The sequence below is a fragment of the Pseudomyrmex gracilis genome, unplaced genomic scaffold, assembly GCF_002006095.1.
Source record: "Pseudomyrmex gracilis isolate BER0280 unplaced genomic scaffold, ASM200609v1 scaffold_9, whole genome shotgun sequence".
NCBI classification, from domain to species: domain Eukaryota; kingdom Metazoa; phylum Arthropoda; class Insecta; order Hymenoptera; family Formicidae; genus Pseudomyrmex; species Pseudomyrmex gracilis.
Genome location: NW_018020593.1, coordinates 2,052 through 25,268, shown reverse-complemented (window position 1 = coordinate 25,268; position 23,217 = coordinate 2,052). Strand labels below are relative to the sequence as shown.

General features: G+C 35.5%; 5 protein-coding genes across 14 annotated transcripts in view; 2 read left to right on the top strand and 3 right to left on the bottom strand.

Moving 5' to 3' along the window:
* Positions 1–5,287, bottom strand: part of LOC109861572 (putative leucine-rich repeat-containing protein DDB_G0290503) — a 15,450-nt gene extending 10,163 nt beyond the window's left edge. Inside the window, exons 1-6 of one of the 5 annotated variants that reach the window (XM_020441280.1) lie at positions 4,855–5,286; positions 3,024–4,514; positions 2,544–2,844; positions 2,188–2,354; positions 1,443–1,584; positions 1,032–1,074 (exon numbers count right to left, since the gene is read on the bottom strand). In XM_020441280.1, the coding sequence (XP_020296869.1) occupies positions 1,543–1,584; positions 2,188–2,354; positions 2,544–2,844; positions 3,024–4,514; positions 4,855–4,953 (2,100 nt within the window). In that variant the 5' untranslated portion in view covers positions 4,954–5,286 and the 3' untranslated portion in view covers positions 1,032–1,074; positions 1,443–1,542. Of the gene's footprint in view, positions 1–1,031; positions 1,075–1,442; positions 1,585–2,187; positions 2,355–2,533; positions 2,845–3,023; positions 4,515–4,854 lie in introns of those variants that run through there. The other 4 variants (XM_020441293.1, XM_020441276.1, XM_020441299.1 and 1 more) reach the window with 4 other exon arrangements.
* Positions 5,288–5,436: 149 nt separating this feature from the next.
* On the top strand, positions 5,437–9,518 carry LOC109861361 (calreticulin). The gene is made up of 8 exons (XM_020440989.1): positions 5,437–5,620; positions 7,357–7,461; positions 7,539–7,742; positions 8,007–8,158; positions 8,408–8,674; positions 8,770–9,006; positions 9,101–9,262; positions 9,479–9,518. The coding sequence occupies exons 1-8, from the start codon at positions 5,536–5,538 to the stop codon at positions 9,494–9,496; spliced, it is 1,230 nt and encodes a 409-aa protein (XP_020296578.1). The 5' UTR covers positions 5,437–5,535; the 3' UTR covers positions 9,497–9,518.
* A 1,093-nt stretch (positions 9,519–10,611) lies between these two features.
* On the bottom strand, positions 10,612–17,757 carry LOC109861341 (E3 ubiquitin-protein ligase TRIM23-like). Of its 4 annotated transcripts, none has more exons than XM_020440972.1 (8): positions 17,548–17,757; positions 17,417–17,465; positions 16,628–16,735; positions 15,885–16,445; positions 15,712–15,820; positions 15,247–15,620; positions 11,381–11,749; positions 10,612–11,200 (listed from the first exon to the last, which is right to left on the bottom strand). In XM_020440972.1, the coding sequence occupies exons 3-8, from the start codon at positions 16,694–16,696 to the stop codon at positions 11,042–11,044; spliced, it is 1,641 nt and encodes a 546-aa protein (XP_020296561.1). In that variant the 5' UTR covers positions 16,697–16,735; positions 17,417–17,465; positions 17,548–17,757; the 3' UTR covers positions 10,612–11,041. The 4 variants fall into 4 exon arrangements, with proteins under 4 accessions (XP_020296561.1, XP_020296567.1, XP_020296554.1 ...); XM_020440978.1 differs by having other exon boundaries at positions 17,601–17,757; XM_020440965.1 differs by having other exon boundaries at positions 17,417–17,757.
* Positions 17,758–18,370: 613 nt separating this feature from the next.
* On the top strand, positions 18,371–20,718 carry LOC109862003 (gem-associated protein 2-like). Of its 3 annotated transcripts, XM_020441891.1 has the most exons (7): positions 18,371–18,454; positions 18,576–18,792; positions 18,877–19,051; positions 19,182–19,269; positions 19,502–19,660; positions 19,761–20,033; positions 20,604–20,718. In XM_020441891.1, the coding sequence occupies exons 3-7, from the start codon at positions 18,945–18,947 to the stop codon at positions 20,700–20,702; spliced, it is 726 nt and encodes a 241-aa protein (XP_020297480.1). In that variant the 5' UTR covers positions 18,371–18,454; positions 18,576–18,792; positions 18,877–18,944; the 3' UTR covers positions 20,703–20,718. The 3 variants fall into 3 exon arrangements, with proteins under 3 accessions (XP_020297480.1, XP_020297487.1, XP_020297475.1); XM_020441898.1 differs by lacking the exon at positions 18,576–18,792 and having other exon boundaries at positions 18,376–18,454; XM_020441886.1 differs by having other exon boundaries at positions 18,394–18,792.
* Positions 20,719–20,760: 42 nt separating this feature from the next.
* On the bottom strand, positions 20,761–22,122 carry LOC109862019 (ubiquitin-like protein 4A). Its single transcript, XM_020441910.1, has 3 exons — positions 21,863–22,122; positions 21,404–21,509; positions 20,761–21,329 (listed from the first exon to the last, which is right to left on the bottom strand). Exons 1-3 carry the CDS (start codon positions 21,908–21,910, stop codon positions 21,025–21,027), a joined length of 459 nt encoding a protein of 152 aa, XP_020297499.1. The 5' UTR covers positions 21,911–22,122; the 3' UTR covers positions 20,761–21,024.
* Between the last annotated feature and the right edge of the window lie 1,095 nt (positions 22,123–23,217).

Sequence of the window (23,217 nt, the reverse complement as noted above, 5' to 3'; positions counted from 1 at the left end):
TTTTTATATGTAATTATATATATATTTCTACAATGTTAAAAAAAAAAAAAAAAAAAAAAAAAAAAAAAAAACAGCGATTGAATTGAATAAAGAAGTAAAGTCATAATTTTATTTCATAGGGGAGAAAGATAAATTTTATTTATGTGATGCAAACGTAGATTTTCAAATTGAATTCAATTCAAAAATTATTATGTGTATTAATTTACGTTTAAAATAAATAATATATTTTGCACAAACACTTAATTGCGATTTCATCCGCGTTAGCAAATCAAACGACTTACCGAGCCAGGAATCGGCGCTGGCGTTATTCGGTGACTTTTTGCTACTTTTCGTCACTCGATCGCTGTCGCAGCAAAAAAGATCGTCGGCTTACACCCACGTTCACGTCCGCAAGAAAAAATAACGAAGTATATAAGCGTTCGATTGTCGTGCTGGAGAATCAAACACACCTTGAACAGGAGAACAAACGGCTACAACCGTGTGCGAACGCTCGCGTGGCCTATCCGAGACTACACCAGGGCACAAGACAAACGCCCCGCGCGCGCGTCGCGTTAATGAAAGCGACGTACCCCACTGCGGGGCATCGGTCGTCGCGCACCTCCTACGCGCAGCATAAAGACTTTTCGCTTAATAATGTAGGCTGCTCTGCCTACTCAGATGCGATATTCATTGCACTTTTCATTTATTTAAAGGGTTTTGCACTCGTGTTTTTTAATTACATAAATTAAATTTAAATGTTTAATATTCATTATTAGAGTATATTTGTATAAATATTCATATTGCACATTTCTATGCTATTGAAGATCATGCGCGAATATGTTTTTTATTCTTTTGCGTCATATTGAATATTTAAATATTTAAATATTAAAAATATCAGAAATAGTAAAATTAACAAAAACTCTAAAAACAAGAAAGTTATTGGTGCGCGTGAAAGGTAAAATAAAATATTCAAATCCGATTAAGTAAACATATAGGTCGTTTTGATCATGTATTTTAATAATCTGCAGCTTCGCGAACAATATTAAAACATTGTTTTCATCCTTCTGCGTACTCGTCAATTTATCCAACTTGTATCTATATTTCATCCCCCGTACAAAATATTAAACGTGTTAGGTTCCATAGTTTCACAACGTATTCACGCCGGAAGCGCGAATACGTTGCACAGCTAGCTTACTAATTGCATAAAAGAGAAATCTCGGTTTCGATTTGATTAAGAAATCTACCATGTATTACTGATAAGAACCCTATTGCACAGAAAGCAATTAAAAAAAATAAATATATATTTCTACCTTTTCGAAATAAAATCTAACACTCCACGTTTCGCAACAAATATATATAATTTCATAAATTGGTGATCAATATACTTTGCTTCCTAATTGATCTTTCATAAGTTTTAATTTGTTTTACTTATGCGTGAGAGAAAATCTAGAACAAATACTCACGATTTCGCTGTGTTTAAATCTGATTCTTTGGATTAGAGATTAGACTTTCGAAAAGAACCATTGCGGATGCACCTACGCGCCTCAGGTGGGCGTGTCAACGTCATCTGGCTTTAATCGTCGTTTTTCGTAGATCGCGTATAGTCTGCAAGCAAAAAATATCAAAAGAATCGTGAGCTTGTTCGAGCAACGTCCTCGCCAGTTTTTTTGCAACAAAATGCCAATTGTTTGTTTTCTTGTTCAGTTTCTTATTGCGCCCGCAGTTCTATTGTTTTCATTCCGTTGTAACGCGATTCTATTTCGTCTATTTTCCGACTACGCAAAGCCGAGCTTTCTACGTAGGCTTGTAAAAGAATTTTCCTGGTCATTTTCCTTTGATCGTAATACGCTCGAGATGCAAAAAAAAAAAAAAATCTCGGCAAATATCGTGACGTAACTTTCTCGTACACGTCATTATCCTGTGCACGTCAGTACCACGTCATATATGCGCTAGTTTAGATCCTCTTGTTACATCAGAGAACATGTAATACTTTTATTATACTAACATGCAGACTACTGTATCGATATTCGTGTAGGCAGAAAGCGATATAACAAAAATAAAACGTGGAATATATTTTAAAGGAGAGTTTTATAACATTTTTTCTGCAGAACATCTAGTGTTTATTATTGTATTTCATAGTTATATAATTGAAGTTGCTTTCTAATTTTATTTTGATAAAAACAATTTGACGAACAAAAAAGCACCAACCTTTTTAGCGTCCTCCAACGTTGTGGGAGTATAGTGGGTATTGATTGCTCGCGCCATATTACAGTAGTCATGATACAAGATATATTGATCCTTCATCCACCGTCTTATTGCCAAAACTCTCTCCTGAAGCATGGCACGCTGATCGACTGATTCCAAGTCGATTACGTCTAAAGGAAAAACTATTTCGTGTTTTCATGACATCGCGAATAAATTAAGCAAAAAGAAAAATACTAAAAATGGAACAAAAGATCAGTGTTGTGAGTTCAAAACATTTTTAAATAAGAAATTACAATAATATTGATGATGGCTATCGATGATAAAAATATACATGAAAAGCAAGTTTAACTGTAAATCACCAGGCTCCGTAAATCCTGCTATATTCGGAAATTCCAAAGGACAGAAATAGGTTTGAGAACGATCCAATTCTGGTCTCGAGTTCCTCAGTTCGTTCATATATTTTTGGAGGCTCTCCCGTTCTTCTCGCAGTCGCAATTCAACAATCCGCTTCTGAAGTCGAAGCATTTGTTTCCCGTTCAACTTCAAAGCCTTGTCTTTCCCCCGTTTTTCGACGCCATTGCGAGCATCTGTTGATTTTACATTTGTAACTTTAGGCCTTTTTCTCCTTCTCTTCGTGCTGCGTTCGCAACCATTGTCAGACTGAAAATAGCACATGAATAGCTCTTTTTCAATAGATTTTATACTCATTACATGAATCTTTTATCTCGAATTAAGTAAAACTACTAACGTGCATTATTCCTAGATTTTACAATAAATACAATAAATACAGAAAAAATATTCTCAATAAAATATATGTTTAAATAAAAGTTAAAACTAACATTTACTGGTTCATCTTTTTCTGAAGAGTGACGAGTCTCCTCTTCTTTTCTCACTTTCTTTCTTATTTTTGTCACGCCTCGAGCCTTAGTCTCTGTTTCGCTCTTAGTGGAGCTTTTTGAAGTCTTTTTAGAACGTGTTATTGGAACGTGGTGCTTGGCTAACGCGTCAATCACATTTCTGTGCAATTTTCTCATCGCATACTTCGTGTCCTCATGAATCTGTGAATCTGCGTCTTTCTCTAAACCATATTCGTTCCTGTTCTCCTCTTTCAACAAACTAGACTTTTCCGAAACGGTCTCATCTTCGTCGCTCATCGCTGGCAATTCGCCGACATCTATCGTAGATTCTTTTGTTGTCTCTTGTTTTGATGCTTTTCCGTAATCTTCTTGATCGCTATCTTGCCGGACAGAAGTAATAATCTTGATCTCAGAAGAGCTTTTATCATCACTCTTTGTTGCATCGACGATTAACGTCTTCGAGAAGCTCGATATGTCTTTATGCGACGTATTGTTCTCCTTTATATTAGATAGCGCCGAATCGGGTATTTTCTTCATTTCATCGATCGGTTTCTCGCTCTGCAATTCCGAGTTCAATCGCATTGGCGAACTCGAAATGTTCTCAAACGTATCGTTGGCGTATTGGCTTTCGACTACCAGACGTTTCGAGCTACTCGAATCTGACGTAGACGCGTTTTGCGCTACCATTTGTTTGGAATATTTGGAAACATTAATAGAATTTTCTTCGATTTTGTCCGCGATCGTTTCATCGACAGGAGACATTTCCGATTTAATTTCACTAACGTCCTCTATTGTACTAATCGACTCTTCGATAATGCTGTTATCGTGGAAAAACTCAGAACGATTAGGACGTTTCGAATTCCACTCAGAACTCGCTATTTTCGCCAGTTTGACGGACGTTTCCTGTTTGATCGCATGTTTTTCGGACTGTGGATCGAAATATATCTTTGATGCTTTTTTCTTTGATTTTTCAGACTCTCTCGATCGCTTAAGGTTCGATGAATTATCAAACGATTGTGCCTCCTCTGTACTTTTGGATAATTTATCGGATTTCTTTGTTTTTCCATATTTTCCAGTCGATTTTTCTTCGTGTTGAGAAAGTTTCGAAAGAGTTTCTTGCAATGTTTTCGAGCGCGAAAATGACTTTGATGAATTATCATCTTTGATCGAGCTGTTCTCCTGAATAGTCGAGTTGGAACTTTCTTGCTTGTCGATGAAAGGCGACGATTTATTTTCCGACAATATTGCTGTGTCAAGCTCAGGTTTGTCAGTAGTTTCTTTTAATTTCGGATTTATTGCATCTAACGATGAGTTTTTTTGAAAGTTTGTTTCTTCCACATCTTCTTCAAAGTAAGTATTTGGTATTTTTATTTCGAGCTTCGCTTTTGCGGTATTTTTTAGCAGTTGTTTTGTTTCCGCGAAAAGCTTCTCCGAAGGATTTATTGAAACGCTGCTTATCGGACTGTCACTTTCCTAATTAAGATGTGCAAAATGTCGTGTCACAACGTTCCTCTAATGAAAAATTAACTTCTACAGAAAATTTATACAAGAACTTGAAAAATGCAATTCGTAAAATTCTTTTTTCACTAGACGTGTTCCAATTCCTAACTTTTGGTTTTATTTAGTTATTTCACCGTAACAAAAATAAATTAAATAAATATGAAATAAATTAAAGAAATATAAAAATAAATTAAATAAAAATAAAGTAAATAGAGAAAATCTATGTTTTTAATTATTATAGTGATTCACAATTGTTTCAAGTTTTTGGCAGTTTAAAACTTAGTAACTTTACAGAATAACATTTCGTACTCACTTGCTCGCGATTCCATTTTTGTTCCTTGCGTTTCAATTTGTATTTCGTTTCTATTTCCTTTACTCGCATCAGCGCCGCGTTTGCTTTCGAGGAAAGCATTCTTGTATTCCTCTATTTTTTCCCGTCGAGAATGTCAAAAACTATTGAAATTTAGCTAACAATTTCCCTGCTCGATCTCGCGTGTATTACTTATAAATTTCAATCATCTCTCAAATTACCTGAGAAAAATTCTGATTTGAAAGTCAGTTTTACAACGAGTTTCTCTCCGCTTTTCTCGTCGTGACGAGTTTGCTTTCTCGTTGCCATGACAACAGCCTCTCGCTTGATATCGATATCTATGTATATATATGTATCAGTTCGAGAATTCGACTAGTCGATATACGTCCTCGATAAACGCCACCGTATCAACAACTGATAAATACGTTTCGTCGTGGGATTATGGAATCAACGTGTGTGCTGCATCACGGCCACGGTGCGGCGCGCCGTTGGTCAAGCGTGGTAGGCGTTGATTGGTCGGCGCGCATCCACCAATCGGCGCCCTCCATCTGTCTGGCCCGACAAACTCTAAACTCAACAACCACGTCCGCCGCACGGGCAGATTCGGCCAGTTCGTCGTGGCGATAGGTGCTTGTACGCAATCGTCTTCTTGGACGCACGTCCTCTCGGCGGTTCTTCGAGAAAATGCGACGGTTTGAGTGTGTCGTGTTCGTTGTCCTCCTAGCTTTGGCTACGGCGGAGATCTACTTGGACGAGAAGTTCAGCGATGGTAAGTTGGAAAGCGGACTTGTCGTTGTCGTCGTCGTCCGTTCGATCGCGGGGAAAACCGGCCCCCGGCCCGATCCCGCAGCGGCTTTTCCTTCTTCTCTCTTTGCCACGAAAACCGTTGCGAATTCGGAATCTTGCTCTCAGCCTTTTCCTCGCCGAGAAAACCACACCCTTGCTTGTCCATCTTGCATGTGTTTCGCTGCTCCTTTCTGTTCTGACGAGACACGAATGGGAGGAGAACGAAAAAGAGTATGTCGACGACGTATCGCAGGAGAATGCGAACACTTCTCCTTGGTAACCGCACGCGCTCCATCTCGTAGCCCGAAATCGGCTGGTCACCGATTGACTCCTCGCCGTGTCTGACGTGTCTCTTGTCTGTCAAAAGCAAAACTATTTCATGTCGCTTTGCTTTGTGAATGATGGAAGAATCGCGTTAACGCGATACATGAAACGCGCGCATCGTGGTGACATGTCTAAGCGTCGTCGTTTCTTCTCGAGCGCATCGGCCATATGCACCGTGTGACGCGTCGTCGACCTAGGAGGAAAAAAGAAAGAAGAATAGGACGCGTGTATACGCAATCGGAAATTGTCTCGTGGCAAATCGCCGTGTAACGCGGGACACATCTCGCTTCTGTCGCGCCGACATGACGCCGTCAAGATCGATCCGTCGATCTGTGTGCGCGCTCGAAACTCCAGTTAGCGGTAAACGACGCGAACGACGAGGTTGATCTCGCTAGGCCGGAACGTTTGTAGCCGGGCAAAACTGACTCGGTACGCGTCATCACGTAATTTTTACTTTCTTTCTGCGCGTTCGCTTTTTTTTTTTTTTTTATCTCCCGAACTCTGGGCACTGGGTGGCTGTTTCGAGCCAAAGTGGCTTCATGTCGACGAACGATTCTTTATCAGCGGTGGACGTCATTACACCGAATTTAGATTTCAATGTCACAAAATGCCAAAATGTCCATAATGTTTTTTTTTTTATTTATTTCTAAACAAAAAGAAGAGAACTGCAAAGAAACATTTATATCATATGAGAAATATATATATATATATATATATAAATATTTATATCACATGAAAAATATTTTTATCATATGGGTGATTCTCTGTGAACACGTAAATTTCAACTTTCATTTTTGATAAAAAATACTTATTATTAAACTAACGGATAGCAATGAATTATGTTTTTTCATACCATTTTAAGTCACCATTCGTAATATAAATACGTAACTATGCAATATAAAAAACTTATCTATGTTTTTTATGTCAATATACCACGGAGATTATGTTTTTTGAAAATACCCATATAAGAAAATTTATATGTAGATAAGAGATAAGAAAAAGAAACAAAAGTTGTATTGTAATTTTTATAAATATTTTAATAGTTTTTTTCCTGTTTCAGAAAATGATAAAAAAGAATATTTGAAAATATTATTTTATATTGAATTTTTTCTTTATAAATCAAGATATCTAGAAATAAAATCTTATCATAGATAGAAATCACATATAGTATCTTACAATAATAATACATTGATTATGAATTTTTATTTCTTGTATTATTAAACAAATTAAAATATAAAAGCTTCTGTGTATTGTGTGCATAGATCTAAAATGAGTTGTTAATAAAAATATGCGTATAAAAACATTTAAAGTAGTATTTCTTAAATATATTTTTAGTGCTTTTTTTTTACATATACACTAATTTTCTACTTCAGAAAAATTTTATTCACATTTCAGATTCGTGGGAGAAAAATTGGGTATATTCTGAACACAGTGGCAAGGAGTTCGGAAAATTTGTTTTAAGTCACGGAAAGTTCTGGAACGATCCAGAAAACGATAAAGGTACGCAAAGTTATTGAAATACTTGTGGATAAAATATAAAGTTTTTAATACCTATTTTTTTCTCCAATTCTTTTCAGGAATCCAAACATCACAAGATGCAAGGTTTTATGCCATTAGTAAAAAATTCACACCATTCAGTAACAAGGATAAAACTCTTGTTGTTCAATTCACCGTCAAGCACGAACAGAACATCGACTGCGGCGGCGGGTACCTGAAAGTGTTTGACTGCTCGCTTGACCAGAAAGATATGCATGGCGAAAGCCCGTATCAAATTATGTTCGGTAAGTCTTCTTATCAAAGGAACTGTCTTATCAATATTGCGATAATGATAAACAATCCGAGCCTAGAGTCACTGGTCATACCGGTGTATGATGAGTGCTAGAGGATCTCGGAGAATAATATTCTTTGATATGCCCTGTGTATGATACTTAATACATATTGCAGGCACCAAATGAGATACATTTTTATTATCAGCTTCAAATTATTGAATTATCTATTTCTTATCTTCTCAGTTCTAAAATGTCAACTTGTAATATCTTCCGCAGGACCCGATATCTGTGGTCCAGGTACCAAAAAGGTTCACGTTATCTTCAGCTACAAAGGCAAGAACCTTTTGATCAACAAGGATATTCGTTGCAAGGACGATATCTACACACACTTGTACACTCTGATTGTCAAGCCCGATAACACATACAAGGTGTGTTATAATTTTCTTACTGTGTGATATAAGTATCATTACATCGAGCCTAGAGTCTCATGTCTTCACTTATAGTGGAGGGCAGGTGCTAATGGATCTCGTAGAATAAAGCCAGTCTTGTTTGTTCATTGTACAGAGTACAAGTGACGCCAACTTGCTGTACGCGAACGGCAAAGATCGACACGTCAATGCATTTTGCTGTCAACATTTGTCAACTTTTTTTATTCTTCAACAAAATTATTGCTTCAGGTCCTTATTGACAACGAGGAGGTAGAGTCTGGCGAATTGGAAGCGGATTGGAACTTCTTGCCCCCGAAGAAGATCAAGGATCCGTCTCAGAGCAAGCCTGCCGACTGGGATGACAAGCCTACCATCGACGATCCTGAAGATAAAAAGCCCGACGATTGGGACAAGCCCGAGCACATTCCTGATCCCGAAGCCACCAAGCCTGAAGACTGGGACGATGAGATGGACGGCGAGTGGGAAGCTCCCTTAATTGATAATCCTGACTACAAGGTTTGTGGAGTGTCGAGTTCAATATATTTTAGAGTTTGTCTATTTTTTTCTGTTTTTTTTTTTATCGTCATTCTGGAGTTACGTAATTCTTTCAGGGTGAATGGAAACCAAAACAAATTGACAATCCCAACTACAAGGGACCGTGGATTCATCCTGAAATTGATAATCCGGAATACACTCCCGATCCCGAATTGTACAAGCGTGACGAGATCTGCGCCGTTGGCTTCGACTTGTGGCAAGTTAAATCCGGCACTATTTTCGACAACGTTCTAATTACTGACGATCCGGAGATCGCACGTAAATTCGGAGAAGAAATTTGGAAACCTACTTTGGTAAACACTTTGTTTCTGTTTGATGTTTCTTTTTTGTTTTTATTCTTAATGATATTCATTTTGCACATTTTCCCCCAAAAAAATTTTTATATAGGAAGGTGAGAAGAAGATGAAGGAAGCGCAGGACGAAGAGGAGAGAATACAGAGAGACAAAGAGATTAAGGAAAACTCCGACAGTAAGGACGATGAAGATGATGAGGAATTAGATGATGAAGACAACAGTGTTACAGACAACGATGCCAACGAAGTCAACGAAGTAAGTGTCGAAAGAATTGTCTAAAATTATTATTTCTTTTTTTAGTAAGAGTTCACGTAAGAACTTACATATGATGTGTATATTTGTTTCCGATTAACTGACGATAAGCAACACTGGAATTCCTCGTTTCTGATTTGTTAAACATATTTACATATCACAAGTGAAATACTATCAATGATATTAATCAATTTTGTTCTTTGTTTGTGTTTTTTGCAGGAACACGATGAATTATAAAGAAGAGCGTTGTGTGTAGACACAAAAAAACAGACTGTATTCCAGGAGCTATGTGGCCGCGACACGTACTAATTTCTCCCAGGCACAAAATCGTAATTGCGAGGCACGTAATAGCAAGAAAAAAAATAGACTAAACCCTCATCCGATTGTTGTCTGTTGCATTATTTGAGAAAATATCACACGTCACATGGCTTTTTTTCGTCGATTTTTAAGGAAAGAAATTTTTCTCAACATTTTTCTGTAGTGAAATAGTTCGATCTTGGTATCAACGCCTAAACACATTTTATTTATTTGGTATCTTGTTCGAGAAATATCAGAATCCGAATATTAACGTGCTTAAATCAAGTGAATCGATATTTCCGGAAGATACTCAAGAGTGCACGTTGGAATACGAAAGAAAAAACTATTAAAACATAGAAAACGAGAAAGAAGCGCGAAGTGAGAAGATAATGAAAGAATTGTTTTAACCCGTGTCCACCATCGGCGCAGCTCCACAAAAGACTATAAGTTGTTCCGTTTTTGTTTGTCAAGTGTTTTTATATACATTAAAAATGTGAAATGTAATTTAAATAACGCAATGCTAATTATTAAAAAAAAAATATATTATTATTATTATTATTATTATTATTTCATCTCCGTAAAAGAAAAAATCCGCGTAATTATTATTATAGTAAAGAAAACAAAAGGAAGAAGAATATGCTCTAACTATGCGAAAGAATGGTGAATGTGTGCAAATGTGTTTGAATGCTAAACCAATTGGTGTGAATATGTATTAAATGCAATCCGAGTAACCATGTAATAAAATAAATAAGACTTTTCTAGATGTGCTCAGGTGTTTATTTTTGTGGGATCTCAAGCGTCCAAAATCTCGATTGAAAATGCGAAACCTAATCCTAGTTACTGATCTATATTTTCACTACTTGTAGTAACGTATAGGATTAATTGTGTAATTGCTTCCGATTTGCATTGTATATGTACATACATGCATATACGCGCTGTTTTATTGTAATCATGTTCGAATATGATTAATCTTGTAGTTCCATTTTTATATCGAAAAATAAACTGACAGTTTTCTTCGAAACGTCTATTTCGCAGCTTAAATCTATTGCATTTTCTTTTTTTTTTGTTTTTTTAATCTAATGCGACTCGCTAAAAGCACCGTATCTTGTACGTTGACAAAATACGTAACAAGTAACGTAAGAGAGATTCGTTTAACTTACGTCGATATCCACATTCACGAAAGCAAGAAAATTATGTTTTCTAAGTTAAATACTAATAAATAAAAAACAACGACGCTTAGATATAACAATTTGTTCAACAATTTTCAAAGTGTATCTGATATCTAAAGAAATTTCTTCTTTAAAAACAATTATATATAAGAAACAAATCCAACGAAGACACAAAAATTCTTATCATGATTTTTGTCTAATTTCAGTCCAAATTTCAGTTTATACGGAAATCGCTGAAAACAGACACATGTGTTTTTCTCCTCGACTTCCTGTTATTAAACAAATAGCTTTGCACAACAACAAAAGGAAAACACGTTTACACGCATTGCGTTGAGAGCCAGTCGAGACCCTGCAGTGTGCCACTGGCGTTCGTGACTAACGACGAGCCTTGAATGTGCCACACTCTCGCGCAGCAAAGTTTATGCAAACCGAATATGTCGACCAGCTCCTCGACGTTTGCACAGCCTGGAACATCCTGTAAATATACACCTATTTACACATCAAATAATAATATACGCGTGTGCACGTGTATAAATATGTATACAGTGAGTAAAAGTAGAAGCCTCAAGTAATTTATCTTATCAACTACAACTATGTCATCTGTCTTAATAAATAGAGCTAATTTGTAAAATATATTTTACTTTGATATTCTTACTTGTTTATTAGCATAAATCAAAAGCAAAGCGTCTTTTAACTCTCGGTCATAAAGTATCTTCGATAATTCATTTTGTGCTTCTTCGAAGCGCGACCTGTTACTGGCGTCGATCACGAAAATAACAGCTTGCGTGTTGTAGAAGTAATGCTTCCATAGCGGCCTGAACTTCTGATGGCCGCTAACGTCCCAGAGAGTGAACACAAGATTCATATATTCCAAGCTTTCGACATTGAAGCCAATTGTAGGAATTGGCGGATTCGACAGCGTGACACCTCGCATTGCAGACAAAATACTTGTTTTACCTGCTCCGTCCAGTCCCACGATTACTACGCGCATATCGATTTTTGTTCCGATATGTATTCTGTTGTCCTGTACACAAGAAGATATCCAACCAAAAATATTTAACAATACAATAAACAATACGGTTTCAATAAGTATGAACTTAAATCAAGAAATAGGACTTTATAACCATTGTACGCTGGATGTATGGTTATAAAATTAACAATTTTAAAATTTATACAGGATGAAATTTTGCATCATGTATATATGTGTGGGTGTAAACATATGTATGGTCAAATTCCGAAGCGCAAGCGTTTCTAGGATAGACTGGTCAATGTGTAGAACAACCAAGCGATTTAGTCAAAGCCCAAAATAGTTTCGGGCTTTTGACTAGTATGATTTAAGTCAATCCTAGGAGTGACTAACATGGCTGGTTAAAATTAAAAACTAAAAAAATCACTTCAGACTTTGTCTAGTCTGATTCTAGATGTGACTTAATTTAGATCTTGACTTAATTAAAAAATAAAACCAAGATTTTTGAATAATGTTTTTATTATTAACATAACGTAGGCTTACTCTTATTATTCTTTCCCCTTAAATTTAAAACGTAATTTAATTTTAAAATATTAAACACAAGTTTTTAATGAAAATCTTAGAAAGTACCTATTTAATATTAGGTACTTTTAAAATAATATAAAATAAATCTTTTGTAAATATTTAGTCTTCTAAAACATAAAATGTACTCCCTTTTAAATTACACATAAAAATATCTTGATTATACTTGTTAATACTTTGTATAAAAACAAAATATTTTCAAAATTAGGGGCACCATAGAAAATTTTTTGAAAACTATAAGTACAGAGCATAGAAAAATCTTAAATTGTTAATATGAAAAAAAATTAAGAAGAAATACCTAATTGTTAAAATATCATACATCGACACTTCTCTCAGGGATGATTCTATATTGGATGTCATTAATATTAATAAAATCTTCCTTACATTGTTGTATCTTGATTCCTTAAAAAAAATGTATTTATAGTTTCTTGTTTGGTGCCCACCTTATAAAAAGAATTAAAAAATACTATCATCGAGTTTTTCTCTTATTACGTCAAGCACATTTCGAACGTCACCTTTCTATCCACGCATGGGAGCAAGTATGTAGTAACGGTTTCTCATATCCACCTCTCAATGGATGGAAATTTTTTATTGGATAATTATTTTATAGTATTTGCTTGAGCTTGAAGTCCATCAATAGTCATTCCCTTGTTCATAGTTACTAATTCTTTTTGTGCTCAGCGTATATACATCACTGTACTTCCAAAATATTTTTCTGAACTTAGTGTACTATCAGCGCATATAGTGTGTACACAATTTACCCACATTATGTATACAAATTTACCCATATTATATACAGCAGATATATGTTCCAGAACTCTTTTTCACAAATACAGCATATATTCACATTCATGTTGATGTTTTGTTGAATATTTATTTCTTCTACAGGATGTATAATTAGATTAGAATCATCTTGTGTTGGGACATCATCATCAAATGTATTTTTATTCTCTTCCGATAGTGTTTTCTAATTCTTCTTCAGTTCGGAGAGTCTTTTTTATAGAATCTGGCAGAGTCTGTATTCCTACGTGAGCTTTTCTTCCTGTAACAAAAAAAAAAAAAAAAAAAACCAGTCAATTTTTATTTATAGATAGTATATAGAAACTTATATATTAAAGTTATACTTACCAAACATGACTTCAAATGGAATTTGTTGTATTCCAGTGTGATAGGTGCAATTTTTCTGCAATTGACAGAACTTAAGACCTTCAATCCAACAATTGGTCTTATTATCCTCCATCCAAGCAAACAAAATTTTCAGTATATCTTGATTTATCTGCTCTACACTATCTTGACTTTGGAAATGTTGGGATTTACCATGTACTATAGATAATTCAGGCCACATGATTTTCAATTCCTCAATGATACAATTGGCAAATTCTCTGCCATTGTCCGATTGAAGCACTGAAGGGGCACCCAAAATACAAAAAATATCTACAAGAATATAAGCTACTTCTCTTGCGGTCGTTGTTTGCAAAGGACGTAAAATCACAAATTTTGTCAGGTGATCTTGATAGTTCAAAATATATTTGTAATCACGATCGGGATACATTTGCATGTCGATGAGATCAACTTGTGCGCGTGCTTGAATCTCTGTAAATGGTCTTACCATCTCGTTTTTAGAATGATTCTTTTTTTTTTTGCATGGCACACATAAGTCTAAATAAAAGTTAATGCATTCTTTCGTAACATTTGCATATTTATTTCTTAGCATTTGTACCGTACGGTCTCTACCTCCATGACCACATTCACGATGAGCACTGTCAATTATGTCAAACAACTCGTCATCTGTGACATAATATTGTACGTTTATCTTATCAGAGAGCGGCATGATCAATTTTTCCACATCCCCAACACGCAAGATGTCATAACGCTTCAGACGTCGATAATGTAATGATGTCTTTTTTTGTGCCATCTTTGCAGATTTTACCTCACTGATTAACTCTTCATATTTTTGTCGGGTTTCGATATGAAAAGAACATGACGTTTTCTTCAAGCTCATAACTTTTTCCATAAATTTAGTTTTTAAATCATGTATGTCCACTTCCTTGGTCACATCACATTTGTTTTCATTCATCTTAAATATTGTTATACTTTTCACAATGCATAATAACAATTAACAACAAATAAAACACGTTACAAAACGATACAGATAATACACACAATTGCTGCTTGCTAGACGCATAATAAATTGCAACGCACTTGCGCCACGAATCGCACACAGACAGCAGGACAGGTTAGCCATGCGCGCGTAAGGCGTATATCAGACTTAAATGGCGTCATTATAATCACACCTATGATTGACTAGTCAAGATCCGAAGTGATTTTTTTAGTTTTTAACTTTAACCAGTCATGTTTAGTCACTCCTAGGATTGACTAAAAACACATCAGTCAAAAGCCGAAAACTTATTTCGGGATTTGACCAAAACGCTTGGTTGTTCCGCACATTCACCAGTCAATCTTAGGAACGCCCGTGCTTCGGTCTTTACCTATACACACGCACACACATTTTTCCATATTGCATACACATATATATGAAATTACCTATTTAACTCTTGAATAAAACTTAAAAAATCTCAATGCGAAAATGAATCCTAAATATGAAATTTAGAAAATGAATTTTAGATTGATATCCAATTTGAATTTGTCACGTATATTAATTTACATTAAATATACACATTAAAAAAATATATTTGGCATGTACATTCAGCATATAGCCATAAAATCCTATTTCTTGATTTACAAATATTTAACTGTTAATAAAAATGAAGAAGACAATTTTAATTGTCTTCTGCATGTAATTATTGCTATATAAAATTGAGGAAGTTTATTACTCTAGAAAACAAATAAGTAGTTATCTGTAATTTTTTTTACTTTGAAAAAGTGAAAACTAACTTGGTCTCTTCCATTTTATCTTAAAAAAAAAAAAAAAAAAAAAAAAAAAAAATTACATAGAAAATTCTATTACAAACCCTGCTGAATATAATTGGTATTGAAGACTCAGGACTGAGAAAGTCCGGTCCCAATTGCGCGTAATGCTGTTGCTGTTGTTCTAACGTTGCCAGCACCTCTTTGACCTTCTCTGAACTGCTGAGCAACTTCCAGTCCTCGGAGTCGAGTATACTTTCGCATTGAATACACACACTGGCAACTTGCGATCTCGTAGTCGTAAGATCCTTTTGCTGCTGTCGTAATGCGCACAATCTGCCGCGAGTTTCGGTCTCAATGTACGACATTGCCGTTTTCTCTTGCTCGGCCAGAACTGCGCGCAGCTCTTCGAAGTGATATCGCACTCTCCTCCTCGCGTCTTCGATCGCCCAGCCTTCCAATTCCTCGATCACTATTTCTAAAATTATAATGAACAAAATTAATACACATTAAAAAATTTTTAATCAGAACCAAATTTTTAATCAGAAAATGTAGATAATAAAAAGTACCTATTTTGTGTGCTGTGTCCCTCATACTTTCCATAAACTGCGTCATTTTTTGTAATGCTGCGATTATAGTCTTCCTCATGTTCTCGGCCTCTTCCTCCACTAATGCCGGCTGCGATTTCAAGATGTTAAAAAATAATTGGCAGGCAAACGTATGTGTAACACAAGAACATTACCTTGTGCATGCTGTGTTTGCCGTACTCTTTACACAGGTAGCACATCAATGAGTTGTTGCAGCCTTCTTGAGTGCACGTGAAATCAGCCACGTGCGTTGTATGTATCGGGCAGCGAGGTTTCTCACGCGGTTTCTCCGACAACGGTACGCGTCTGTGCTTGGCCAAAGTCTTGGACGAATGGGTGGCTGTGTCGCATATCTCACATAGGTGCGAGGCACAGACGGTGCAATAAAGAACGGCGACATGAGCCTCGTCCTCGTCGCACGACTGATTCGACTGAAGCCTCTCATGCTCCAACACCAATGTTTTCTCGCTGTTGGTCTGCTCCAGTCGCTCAAGCAGCTCGATCAGCGCAAAGTTTTTCTTTAAACTGTAGATGCTGTTCTCACTGACTGTAGTAGGCTGACGGTCGAAAGGACACAACAAGAACTGTTGGTCCGACATGCACGTCCTTAGACGCAAAAGACACGAGTGACACACTGTGTGTCCGCAGTGTAGCAGACGCGGCACCTTTACGCCATCCACAGTGAAAACTTCTTCGCAGACTCGACACTCTAGCATCTGTCAATTTACACATTCCTTATGAGCAAAAAAACAAGATACTGTTTGACTCGTTAAATTTACTAGCTGAATATTCAAAGAGTTTGACAAGCTTTGTCAAGCTAAATATTTAACTAAACACACACACAATACAAATCTGAATCGTAGCTTTATTTACTAAGAAATTTATAAATATCTCTTACATTCGATTTCGGTGCCGTTTTCAGCGAATGTTTCAGGTATTTGCTTAGCTGATCCGCGTCCTCGCTCATTGCGGAGATTCGATGGCGTTTCTCTTCTCTGTCGTTTGCCTGAAAATCCAACGAGTTCTTTACAATTGGAGAAACTGATATTCCCACAAAGGTTAACCGTGATTTTAAATTGTAAATCTCAACGATACAATTACAAAAGATGCGTTGATGATATTAATAGACAAACACAACGCGACATGACGTAATTTGCATTCTATATACTTAATATTCTCGGAGTTTTTCTCTCGAAATGTTTTTTATATACTTAAGTAAAAAATAAATAAATAACCATAACAACGCCATCGAAAGCTATAAGAGCAATAGATAATAGAAAACAGTTACATTGACGACAAATATTTGCATTTTTTAAAGAGGAAATATATAGGAAATATTTACAATATAAATATAGGATAGAAAATATATACAATATTTATAATATAACAAAAAATGAGATGTATAAATTTTTCTATTACCATCTAAAAATTATAGAACATGATTATCACGACTGAGAAGCGCATGTTAAACAAAAAATCTGCAAATCAATGCAGATAATAACGATCAATATTTATATGTAAAGATGCGGTAGTTTCATTGCTGTGTACATAAAATAACGTCAAATAACTACTACGGCGAGACGCATGTCTTTTTTATTTGCATCTTTGACTCGAAATATCTCGACATTCGCAATAATATCAAATATAATTTCACTTAATGTACGTATTAATAAACGTCAATACAAACTTTCAATTGCAGACCAGACGAATTCAATTGTTGTAATCAATCAAGAGACCTGAAATTTTGCTATTCAAAATTCGATATCTATCTGGCTGAATTGTTACATGTACACATCTATACGGACACGCCGCACGCACACATAAATCGCATTTTTCCGCCAAGGCGCATTAATACTTTAATTGTTGACTACCGCGATTTGGTTGGCGTTTGGCTGCAGTATGGCCCTGTTCCGCTATTACTGGCAGTACTGAACAATCTATAGGATACGTCACGCGAACCTATAAATTTTCAGTACTGCAAGTAATAACGGAACAGGGGATATATCGCGCGATAAAAGGTCTGTTCTTTTTACCTGAACTGACCGCACTAGTTCAGAGTTCATTTTTTTTACTCCACATTGGTAGAAAAAAAATAAATTCTGAACTAGTGTAGCAAGTTCAGGTAAAAAGAACAGACCTAGATGCTATGAACTTTTAAGAGTCGTCTACAATGGAAGTAGGCAGTATAGAATAAGGCCTTAAGGTCTATCTACATAAAGAGCCGTCTACAATGGAGAGTTGTAGGCCGTAATAGTAAGAAATTGACCAATCACAGACAAAGTACAGAAGAATAATCGATTGTAATTTGTCAATTTCTTACTGTTACGGTCTAAAACTCACCATTGTAGACGACCCTTTACAGCATGCTGAAGCGGTGGAAGGGATGCGCACAACAGCAACGAATTCTACCTGCATAAACTCGCTGCTGTTGTGCGCATCCCTTCCACTGCTTCAGGGCGATGTCCCATTGAGCGGAAATTTATAGCGGAACGGAATGTGCGGAACCAGCTCGACCAATCACAGCCATTCCGTTTTCTTTTCTTCGCTTTTTCTGTGGTTACGATTGGTCGAGCTGGTTCCGCACATTCCGTTCCACTATAGATTTCCGCTCAATGGGACATCGCCCTCAGCATGCTGTAAGGAAGCTAAAACTGTGAACACTGCTCAGGCTTCTCTCTGTATATATGTACAAGTACTGAAGTACCTTATACCGAAGTTCTGCAAGGTTAGGTGACAAAAATGCTTTTGGTATACACTAGCTGTGTTTCGATATTTTGCCAGTACTGGAAATCTAAACACATGTGACGTGAAATCGCAGATTTCTATATTATATTTCTCTAATATAGAAATCTGTGCGTGAGATTCTTTTACATCTAATGAGCGATAAAGTGCACGAGTGGTGTTTCTGAACGCAGTGCATCACAACATTTAATAACAACGCTTTGTAGTTGGTTCCAACTACAAAATTGTAGACGCTGGAATACGAGCGATAAATGGAAGTCATCATATGATTCTCCTTAAAAAAAAACTTTGTTCAGCGGCATGTGAAATTTTATCTTTACAGTTAGTTATCTTACTACATAATTGTTAATTCTTACTAGTTGTAAATACTAGTTGTAAATTGTTGTAATTATGTTTTATCGATAGGATAAGATCTAATTTCGCCTAAAATTGAGTTAGACGCAATACCGAAACAAAAGAAAAAATATAGTGCCATGATGGATCTTGGGAAACAACAAGTGTTTGAAGTAGGAAATATCGATGAAAAAATTGATCTTTCATTGCCTCCTACTTCGGGGGAAGAATATATCAAACGAGTAGTGTAAATATTCATTTGATTCTTTCACATTATTGCTTTTTTTCATCAAGAAGAAAAATATTTCTTATTTTTTTAAATTAGTCAAAATTTTTGTTTCAAATAAACAATATAATGATTGAAAATCATGTTGCAGAATAGAAGCCCAGAGTTGTGCGGACACAGTTGTAGCTGATTTAGATACATCAATTATTAAAAAAATACCAATAAGTTATTGTAAACTTGTAAGTTAATTTCTGATATATATATATCTTGTCTAATAAATCCTGACACGACCAATAATTTTGCATTAAACTTAAAAATTATAATTTTGAGAACATTTGCTTCAAAAATATAAAGCTGATAATATTACGTTATGTATTTTATGGCAATTTTTTAAATTTATGTAAATGTATTTTTGCGTAACAGATTTTTTGTATATCACAATTAAACATAGCATTTATGTATTTGTAAAAGTTACCAGGATGTGTCGAAGCACCATCAGGTCTCAGCCCAACATTAGAATGGCAACAACTTCAAGTTTCCAATTTTTCTGATGTAAGACTATATGTGAGCCAATTGAAAAATGAAGTAAAAACAAATAAACGCAAGTGGACAGCATCTTCTATTAAGCTGGTATAAAACTTTAATAAATCTGCTTTTGTTTATAAAAATTCAAAAGTGTGCGCGCATGTGCATTTTATTTAATTTTGCATCGCCTTTTTTGACGTTGCAGCCAGACATAAAGGATCAGCAAGGTTGGATCAAATTTTGTAACGGTGGAGTGGTGGATCCCACATTGGATATTGTATTTTGTTTCACTCAAGCACTCGCGGAACAATTGCTGGAGTATCTGACGGAGTGGGTGGAAACTGAGAGAATACTATCTTACCATATAGGCCAGTGGATCTATGCTTTACTTGTTATCTTGGAGGAACCGTTATTTCCCGATACATGCTTTACTTTACGCTCGCTAGCACGAGTGTGTTCAGCTCTTCGCGCTGAACAAGTAATATTATATTTATTGTACTATAACTAATCACCATTTCAATCTTGATGTTTGAATTAAATTGACCAACGCCTTGTGTTTTGAGAAAAGAAAGGAAAATTGAATTTAATTATCTTTTTTATATTCTCAATTCAATCAGCATATTGACTCTTCTAAAATTTCAAAAGAAAAGTTCAGTTGAATTCTTTAGACCATTCTATTTCTATTTTCTAGTCATGTATGTTTTTAAATGTAAGATAATATGAGAGAGAGAGAGAGAGAGAAGCAAGGGAAAAACGCTAAACTTCTATTAACAAAACATTTTTTTATTATGGAACTTTCTCTTATTTTATTTGCAGTTTTTGTGTTCACTGTTAGAAAAAGGTGAGAGGCGACACATATATGCATACATAATAAAATCACGCATTTATCGGATTATACAAAAGATTGAGAAAATAAAAGACTGAACTTTCCTTATGTGCTTAAACTAGATTACATGTCATCTTATATTGATATCTACAAAAATTTACGCCTGACATTTAACCAACTCTGTTCTCATATTTCTGATATTTTTTATTTTTGTTTTTGTAGCGTCTCCCGTTCACGTATGACTCAGACTTAAGGGCGCTAAATCTATTCATCTGTCTGGTGGCGAGGTACTTCCGTCAGTTGGACCTGGCAGATCATTGACATATCTTTTGTCATATATGCTATTCAAGTATTTACGATATGACACGACGTGTGTGTATTTATATACAGCGAGCTTTTTTTTTTAATAAACTGACACACTAAATTTTTTAGCAGTATTTCAAACGCAGACCAATACGTTTCGTTTTTTCTTATTCTCTTTCACAGATTTAAATGTACAACGCCAATTTATTAAGGAACGCAATATTTATGTGTATATATATGTATATATGTATATATATAAGGCAATGTTTAATGCTCGAATTAAATATTTGTATTACGGTAATCAATCAGTAAGCAAAATTTGGGAAACTGAATGATTTTTTTAAGCTACATTATCTTGGTCCTGAAGTAACGCAGTAGCTATTCTTTCTAAATCATCGTAACTAAGATGATCCACTTTGGTTTTCAAGTCCTTTATCAACTCGTGAACTATGGCTTCTGTGTCCGACACTGTGTAATAGCGCTTGAGCACTCGAGAGACCTCTTCTTTCAACAAGTGAATACCTGATTTTTGTGTTTGGGATAAAGATTTCGCTTCACTGGAGCCTTCTTCCGCTTTCTTGATTACTAATAAATTTAACTTGCTGCCATCTTTGATTCCTGGATAGAAACTTAGCGGGTTCTCATCTAAAACATTTGAAATTGAGTAAATAACGCTCTTACGAGAATTCATTGAAAGTTGCATAAAAGAATATTCTTGCCTGCTAAAGTCTTGCCAGTGAGTAATAATCTTTGTTGAGGTACAGCTATACCCAAAAGATCGCTCACTTTATGTTTCAACTCCAATACTGTCTCAGATGGTAATATCTAAGTTTTAATCATATAAATTCTCATATATACACATACATATGTACAAATAAAAATATGAAAAAATGACGTATTATTCACAATGAGAAAATACTTGAAAATAAGTCAAATTTTATTCGCAACAGAAAACTCTAAACTCGTCATAATTGGAAATTTAGCTGTTCGAAGGATAAACTAAACATTTAAATCTTTAACCTCTTATCCGAGAAACATCTTCTTCGAGACCATTACTTTGATTTTACAATATTTCACAAAATGTGTAATATACATTAATTTAGAAATAAAATTTCCAATCGCAAAGAAAACAACTAGGAGCGCAAAGAAAAACAAGGAAGAATTCTTTCTATACTTACGTCTACGACACATTCTTTTCCTTGAAGCTTTTTTACAATGATTTTCATGATTAGCGATATTAACGAACGAGAAACGTCGAATGAGTGATAAGCACACAAAACACGAGGAACGTGCAACAGCGAAGGATCAAGTTTCTCGAAATAATAACGCTTCCAAGTAGACTGATAAGAGCTGGGTCATTTTACGCGTACGAGAGGTTATATTTTGCGATTGCACGAACGGCGATACAATATTATCGGTGCTGGTGCCCTTACGGCTCAGTGGAACCTTGTAGCTCGTCCATACGCCATTCTACGTCTTCTTTGAGATTTGGATTAAAACCGTGGATCCTGGTTGGTTGGTTGGTTGGTGCAGTTGTGGCTTCCGGGCTATAAAAGGCAGCCCATACGCCAGTCTGAGACTGTAGAACACATGACACACACTTGCGCGAACTATATCGCACAAGTGTTTGCATGTTTGCGATCCTATTCGTTTACACAATACATCAACTTAAAAAGGAGCAGTATCGTGAATTCGTATATGATGACCACTAAACTATAATACAAAACGCGCTTTGCTATTCCGGCTGCCTTCTTTTTAGGGGCGAAGTCCCTCCTGCCTACACACACTACCAAAGGCACCCGAAAAAAAGTCAATCACAAAAATTAAAATAAGTTAGGCCCTAACCCAACCTAATCTGATTAGGCCCTAACCAAATATTAGTACCTAACCAATTAGTAGAGCTAGTCTAAGTTAGCCAAAATATTTTTTTTTTAAATACTGGGCATACACACAACTACCAAAGGCACCAGAAAAAGTCAGTTCCAAAAATTTAATTAAGTTAGGCCCTAACGTAACTTAATCTGGATAGATCCTAACCAAGTATTAGTACCTAACCGATTAGTAGAGCTAGTCTAAGTTAGCCACAAAATATTTTTTTTTTAAATAGTATGTAAGTATAGTAATACTAATATCTAGGTCAGTATGTTTTCTACAGAAAATAATATTAAAGTAATTTCAGATTCGGATACAGTGGAACACGATGATATTACATCTTTACTTCCGATTCGCGCAAACACAACAAAAAAAAGTTACGTTTCTTATCTTGAAAACTATTACCAATAGAAGATTGAAATTACAGCAGTGTAATCTCTACTTTAACTCAAGTCGACTCCTACACTCATAATTATAACGCCCACTTAAAAATTTTTATTTGTTTTTGGTATTTTAAAATTAAGGGGCTAAGAAAAAGCTTGAGACAAAAGTTGTAGATCTTGACGAGATCTATCAAAGAGGTGCTATGGTCCGAAGCTCTATCTACAATATTGTAGAAGTTATGAAGGTTTTTGTAATTTTTGTAACTTGTTTTTCTTCA